The sequence below is a fragment of the Larus michahellis genome, chromosome 9 (assembly GCF_964199755.1).
Source record: "Larus michahellis chromosome 9, bLarMic1.1, whole genome shotgun sequence".
Classification (NCBI taxonomy): domain Eukaryota; kingdom Metazoa; phylum Chordata; class Aves; order Charadriiformes; family Laridae; genus Larus; species Larus michahellis.
In genome coordinates this window covers 7,441,477-7,448,967 of record NC_133904.1, presented here as the reverse complement: position 1 = coordinate 7,448,967, position 7,491 = coordinate 7,441,477, and the positions used below count along the sequence as shown (strand labels likewise).

The 7,491-nt window shown below is 47.9% G+C and overlaps 1 protein-coding gene across 1 annotated transcript in view; it reads left to right on the top strand.

Annotated features, from left to right (window-relative positions):
• Positions 1-7,491, top strand: part of SLCO3A1 (solute carrier organic anion transporter family member 3A1) — a 143,979-nt gene that overhangs the window by 109,392 nt on the left and 27,096 nt on the right. The window contains exon 3 of the mRNA XM_074600563.1: positions 6,312-6,410. Coding sequence (XP_074456664.1) covers positions 6,312-6,410 — 99 coding nt within the window. The remainder of the gene's footprint in view (positions 1-6,311; positions 6,411-7,491) is intronic.

Here is a 7,491-nt window from a genome sequence, read left to right as displayed (position 1 = left end):
CTACCCAGCTCACCTTCGCCTGGTGCTTGTTGGCAGCTCTCCAAAACAAATCTCCTTTGCATCCTCAGCTCCTGGTGGGGCTCAGGCTTTGAAGCAAAGTGGCTTGGTGTTCTTCATCTGCCCGCATTTTTTTTTTTCTCAGCCCGTGACTGTGTGCTGAACCTGTTCTTATTCCCCGGCGAGCTGTACCTGCGATGCCTCCTTGCTGCACCCTGGCCAGGCTGGCAAGCCTTGCTGCATCTCCCTCGACGTCTTCTTTCCAGCCAGGAGGGTTTCTGCTGGGAGTTGCTGTCCCCACTTAATTCGTTACAGAGATCGAGTTGATGCTTTGCCCATTTCACGCTGCAAACAACACAAGTTTGCTCGTGTTTCAGGATCCTGTTGCTGCTGGAAAGCAACTTGGATCGCCAAGGGACAGCTCTTTATTACCGAAATATTTGACATCCTTTATCCCTGTCTTTGCAACTTATTTCTTGTGCACTTTGCATGACTGACTGAGCATCCCTGTGCTACCACTGATGTAGTGGTACCTGCTGCTGCTCCTTCCCTTTGCTCTAATGGAAAACTGCATTATCAGTCCTGGCCCTTACTAGCGATAAAATCCCATCACAGAATGTCAGATCTAATACTTCTCTCTGTCCCAGTCCTTTCCTCAGCCTCTGGAAAATGTCTGTTAGTTGACAGGACAAAGTAGGATTTGGCAAGTGGTTCCATCTGAAAAGACTGGGAGGAAAAAATTTCTGATTCCTCAGTCCAGCCTGGCTTGCTTCTTTTTGGTTTTTTCCTCGGCCTTTTTGGGGCCAAGGAGGGTTGTGAAGGCGATAGAGCAGGAAAGCTGAAAATTATTAGCTGTTTTCGAAATGAAATGTAATTGCGCTTTAAAAGGGCCCAAACTTCTTGGCCTCTTCTCCCAAGGGAATAACAACAGGACCAGAGGAAATGGTATGAAGCTGCAGCAGGGGAGATTTAGATTAGATATTAGGAAGAATTACTTTACTGAAAGAGTGGTCAGGCACTGGAACAACCTGCCCAGGGATGGGGTTGAGTCACCATCCCTGGAGGTATTTAAGAAACGTGTAGACATGGCTCTTCAGGGCATGCTCTAGTGCCCAAGATTATTGGTTTGTGGTGGGGTGTTGTGTGTGGGGTTGTGGGTGTGGAGTTTAGTAGGTGGGTGCTTTTTTTTGTGTGTGTGTTTTTTGTTTTTTTTATGTGGTTGGACTCGATGATCTCAGAGGTCCCTTCCAACCACTAAGATTCTGTGATTCTGTGAAACTGAAGTGAGTTATCAAACAAAATGTTTGAATTGTCCCAAAGCAAGGTCTTTTTTTGTCTTTTTCTTTTTTTTCATTCACAGCTCTTGACTTATTTCTAAGAATTGCCATAATCTGGAAAGAATAAAAAAAAAACATTCTAAGATTCAAAGTAAAAAGAAAAAAAAAAAAAAAACAACCCACCAAATGGCATAAAGGAGAAAATTTCTACTATTTTTCATTGGTCTGTGTAGGGGAAAAGAAAAGCCCCATTCCTCCTTGAAACGTTGGATGCAGGATGAAGCACAGACCCTTTGAGGAGGCTCAGCCAGCCTTACAGAGCAAGAAGCATTTGATTGCAAGGCGGTAGTGGATGTTTTCCCATCCTCCTCACAAGGAGGATGTTTGTTACTGGATGTGCTGCTCTGAGCAACAGAAATAACTTTTAAGCTGAAAATGAAAGAGAAGAGGCTGCAATATCCTATACCGATCACCAGTTACGCTGCTATCAACGGGACTTTCACAAGAGACTGATGAAGCCAGGATTAGACCTTTGATCTGTTTGCTGTTGCTATTATGCCCTCTGATCTAAAAGTTAGAGGGGAACATGGGAAAAGACCCAACAAGTAGCGTTAAAGCCATCCACAAGTTTAGCGCATCTTTATCCTTAGCAGCAACCCCAGGACTGAGAAAAGGGGTTTTGCTAGACCTCCGTCTGTACTAAGCAGCAGCTCCGTGGTTGCATGACTGGGTGGATGATGTGGAAAGTGTTTTCCTAATAACGAGGGTGATTTGCAATCGTGCAGAATTTCTCGAAAGAGGAAGGATGTCTTAAACTAATTCTAACCTGCGTAATTTCCTCTTGAGCGCTCGATTCCACATAAATGTTCAACCACAGGCATATCGCAATTGCCTCATCGCCTAATCCTTGTGACCGGTGGTGTGCTTCATTGATCCTTGAGCATGGTCCGGCTCTGTACATGCCCTAGATTATCCATTGTGACAGTCCATGCCTTGTTTTTTTCCAAAACCTGCTTGACTTGTGAGATAAGAGTGTAAAATACTGTTACTGCAACAGTAGCATTTTGTTGGAGTATCGAAAACAGGTATCAAAAGGGGCAGGGGGTGAGCCAGTTGTTTTCTTGATTTTAGGACAAACTACAAAAATAGTAAAAACACAATTAACACAAGGGTTTCTTAAGCTAGCCTAGAGGTGAATAATAATTTAATACCTTATCCTAAGATCTTAGATACCTGTTTCCCTGTTGAGTGGATGCTCTATCCCACATTGCCCTCTAGCGAGGACATTTCAGAGTGAACGATGCCTCCCAGTTTGTAGCCACCAGGATACGAAATGTGGTATTTTAATAACTGAGGCCGTGGCTTGTGTCTGAAGTGGTGGTTTGCCATGCGATATGAATAGTGCGAGGAGGGGCAGCATCTACCTGCTGCAGGTGCCGGTGCATGTACCTGCACTGGCCACAGCTTTTGTGGCATTTGCTTTTTGTTTGAGCTAACTGCCTCTGCAAGCATCTCCCTGCTCTAATGGATCACTAGCCAAAGGTCCCTGCTTTCTTCTGCTCTGGAAAAAGGGGAAAATATTCCCTGGGGGTTTTTTGGTGAAGCATGATCTGTTTCCACGTTCTTTGTCTTACCCTTTGCTCCATGAAACGCGCTTCATTTCTGTGGTTTTGCCTGTATACACACGGTCTGACAACCCTGCCTGTGGTTTGGAGGTCATCAGGGGACAAACTTCTGTCCCTCTTCAACCTAACACTGCTACATCCAAAGGTGTTGCCTGAAGGGTTAGAACTGGTCCTTGTCCTTCTGCCTGCTCAGCCACATGAGCCTGCACTGGTGACAAATGACAATTTTGGTGTGATCCCTGTTTTCCAGGGAAAATACTTACAAAATGCCCTCAACCAGCAACAGGTTTAAAAAAAGAAAAAAAGGAAAACACCTATCTGCTGCCCGTGGAGAGCAGGTCATGCCTGATTCATCCTGTCCTCAAGGTCTTAAACCAACCCTGCCGTGCCCAGGGTTGCTGCCCTCTCCTGGGTTGTGGGTGCCCTGAATCAGCTGTCTGTGGCCACAAAGTCCTTTTATTTGCACACACAGGTCCCATATGGGCAATAGCACAGCAGTTCAGCAGCTCCTTGGTGCCTGTAGGAACCTATGGCAGCCCGGGGTGCTTCGGGTGCTCACAGCAACCTTCCCTTGGAGAGGGTCATCCCTGTGGATGTGAACCCTCAGGCAGTTCTGGGGGAACAGGTTTCTCTGCCCATGCCCCCTGCAGTGCTGGGTACCAGGGTCAGGGCTGAGGATCCAGGGCTGGGAAAGAGGTGGCGTTCAGGTCTGCTTGGGTTTTCCTTCTCCTTATTCCTTCTGGGGTGGGGAAGTAAGAGCAGAGCAATGTCCAGAGTCCTGCTGAAATCCAAGGGCTCCTCATCCAAAACATGGGCTCTGTTTGTCACTGCCCCAGGCACAGCTCCAAGCAATGTGAGGCCCAGTGTGTCCTTATGTGCTTGACCATAATTACATAGAAATTCCTAATTAGCGTCCAGCCATCAAAGATTAACTTGGTCTTTGATGGTCAGCTTGTCCATCAAATAGCCATGGCCATTCCTCTGCTAGATGCTGTCTGTTTAAGGTCTTCGACTAAAAACTCAACAGTTTTAGAACGGTTTGTTCTAAAAGCTGTGATTTCCTGCATGGACACAGCCAAAGGGCGCAGCCTGATTGCCTGGGTGGGTGGTGGGTGGGTGGTAGGTGGGTGAAGACAGCACCCTGCCATCGTTGCCATCCTCCCAGGGGCAGCGGGACCTGATCCTGTTTGGGGAGCCAGGGGTGGCTGCACTGTCACCCAGCCCGTTCCACATGGCACTCGTGGGTTGAATGACAGACACTAATGCCATCTAGTGACCGAAAGAAATAGGCCGTGGATATTTTATAAAATGCCACTGGAAGTTTTATAGGCCCGAGTGAGGCAGGCCTTGGGGGCTGGGAAGGAGGGAGATGGTGCGGGGTGTGCTGGGAAAAGAAGTCCCTTTTCCCTGTTCTCCCGACCTACCTCTTCCCTCATGTCACATCCCACAAAGTGCTTCTGCAGGTGACCAGGGACTGGGATCTCCCACGTGAGGCTTTATAGGTCCCTGGGGGAGCAAGGCACGGGCTTCCTAAGCAGCTCAGTTGATCGGGGAGCACAAATTCCCCAACTTTCTGCTGGATCGCGGAGCACAAACCCAGTGCCTGGGGACAAGGTGACTGCGGGAGGGGAGGTGGCTTGCTCCACGGCTGGCTTGGACATCACGGGCAGAGTCCCTGAGGACCAATGTAGCCGGCAGCACGGGCTGCGACGCGGTGCCGTTGCTGCAGCTTTGAGCTGAGCTGAGACGGGGCGGGGGACGGCAGCTTCTGCCACTGTCCTGGCAGGGGTTACTCGTTACCTTGGCTCATACGACCTGACACTTTTTTCCTCCCACAACGTTTGTTTCTCCCTCTTGCTTCTGTAGGTGGTAGCCATGAAGGTATTGAGTTTCTGCGCAAGGCCTTGAGTTTCTGCGCAAGTGGCTGGCTGGAGACGCCATTGCTTTGTACCTAGTTGCTTTGTACCTAGTATCCAGACAAGTCACTGTGTCACAAACCTGGAGGAATTAGTTTGCACTCTGCATTTTAAAAATAAAGGTGAAGTTGTTTCTGACCATACTCACTTATTCTGCTCAGCCAAGCTGTCATCGGCAGGTGCGGTTTGCCTCGCGTAGGGCTGGGGGTCTCCTGGGTATATTTTGCAGCTTTGATCATTTCTCCAACTCCTGAGAAATGCACGGAGAGAGAACTTGGGAATTAAAAGTTTCCAGTTAAGAACTTGAGGGCTGAGATAGCTGTGATGAAGTGCATTATGAATGTACCGAGAAGCCAGGCAGCACCCCCAGAGAGATTTGGAGAGAGATGTGGGATGTACCCCACTGTCGAAGGAGAGCGAGAGAAGCACCCAGATGCGAATAAGCCCCTTCATGGGACGTTTCTGAAGTGTGGCAACACCGAGACTGGTACTGGCACAGGCTGGCACATCCCTGGCCGAGGGTCCCAAAGAGCCACCCCCTCACAGCACACACGAATCCATCACCAATGCTTGGACCCAGAGCTAAGGAGCAGCCGCTGCTCCGCTCTGTGCTGCTCAGACCTGCTCGCGCTTTTTTCGGGAAGCCATTTACAAGGGTCATTGGGGCATTCTTGTTGTTTTTCTTATCCCGAATGTGGAAGTACCAAATATGTTCCCATTGTCTAATTTACAGGTGGGTTTTTTTGTTATCTTTGCTGCTTCTTTTTCTGCATTAGCCTCGTGTCCCCCTGCCTTTCTGCCCTGGATAATCGGGAGTTGGCAGGGTGCCTGTAGCGTTCCTGTTTCAGGGCCAAAATGGGAGTGAGAATAAATGCTTCTAAATACTGTGTTGAAGCAAATAAGTAATTTACTTATAATAGCTCTTCGCCTGGCATTACATTGGCAATTTCACGCAGGTTTTGCAGGAGGAGCGAGCAGTTGGAGAGGTTGGAAGGGCTGTGCGCCTTGGGGAATGTTTGCCGTGTGGGTATGATGGGGAGTGCTCCTACTTGTGTAAAGGGACTTTATCCAGCAATCTGTGACAACTCTGCATTTTATAGATTTGCTGGTCCTAAATTCTGCAAATATCCATGTCTGTCAGGAATTTAGCTGGAGGTGGCAAAGGTAAAGACGTCCCCATGGGGAGAAGGCAGGTCGATTTTACCTTGTGCTTTTGAGTAAGACATCTTTTAGAGCAGCCAGCCGACCACAACACAGTATACGTCCACACTGTTTTCTCAGCTCAATAGGAATCCTTCAGCAATATCACAGCTCCATCTATTCTTTTTTCTGAAGAGAGATGGAAGCAAAAAGCATTTAGGGTGCTCTTTTGCCTGAAGCACTCGACATGGAGACATATTCCTATCTATTTGGCATCTTGCAGGAGACAAACGGAACAACTTGCAATGAACTAACCTGAGCTTAGCACTAATTTTCTGTTTTCTCTCTCCTTGTAGGGATCCTGTTTACGATGCTGGTATTTGGACCAGCCTGTGGATTTATCTTGGGATCCTTCTGTACCAAAATCTATGTGGATGCTGTCTTCATTGACACAAGTAAGGAGAACTGGGTTTGGTTTCCAGTCATGTTAGCGTTGTATCAGCAGGACAAAAATGTTGATGCTCACAAACTGGAAACTGCTTCTCATTTCATCTTGAGCACCTCTTGCATGTATGGGTGTCACTTTTAGAGGAGTTTTATGACTCGCATTCAAAAGTTTTCAATTCTGTCCCAATAGATAACAGGTTCATAGTGGCTAAAATTCGTTTCCTTCTCTGGGCTTTTCTACTGGGAGATGAGTTTCAGCCCAGCTCTTAGAGGACAACTTAAAATATCACCATGGCAGGGCACGCTGGCCCTGGACGTAGGGGCTCCTATGCCAGGGGAGCTGTGTCCAGAGCGTGGGATGAAATCTGGAGAGCTGCCATCCCCAGGACCTGGGAGGACCATCCTGGCTCTCTGATGGAGGCACACCAGTCAGACCCCTGCCCAGCAGCTTCTGTCAGTGGCCCTGTTTGGATGGACAGGTTCAGTCCCACAGCATTCTTGCTTTTCCCCAGAGCGGTGCTAATTATTGCTCACCTTGGCTCCGCGCTTGGGTTAAAGCGAATTGTTTGCAGATTGTCTTTTTGTTTATTCAGAAAAAAATCTGCAAATTCTTTTATTGCTCCCTGCACTGTGTGCTCTTTGCCATTAGAGGGCAATGTGTAACAGGCTATTCTCCACTGCTCCCCAAGCCCTTTGGCTATGCAAACGCATGTTTCATTCTTTTCCCTCAGTTGTTCAGATGCATTTTCTACAGTTTTCAGCTCCATCTGATCCCACAGGCTCTCATCCTGCTGCAGGGGTGTTTTCCCCTTTGAGGGTGCATTCCAGTTCTGTGATGTTGCGAATACATCTTCACGGGATGTGGTTGGGTGGAGTTGAACCTTGCAGGACTCGGAACAGAGCTGTGCAAATCTGGAGAAGTGCAACTGCCCTTTCTTGGTTTTACATGTACATGGCAGCTGAAGAAATCTAAATGATATCAAACAAACGGAAAAGAAGTACCTTTTTTTGATGGCTGAGACTTAACTGCGGCTTGATCAAACACCGCATTGGCCCCTTTTCATTCCTTGGCTTTAGCAAAGATACGCC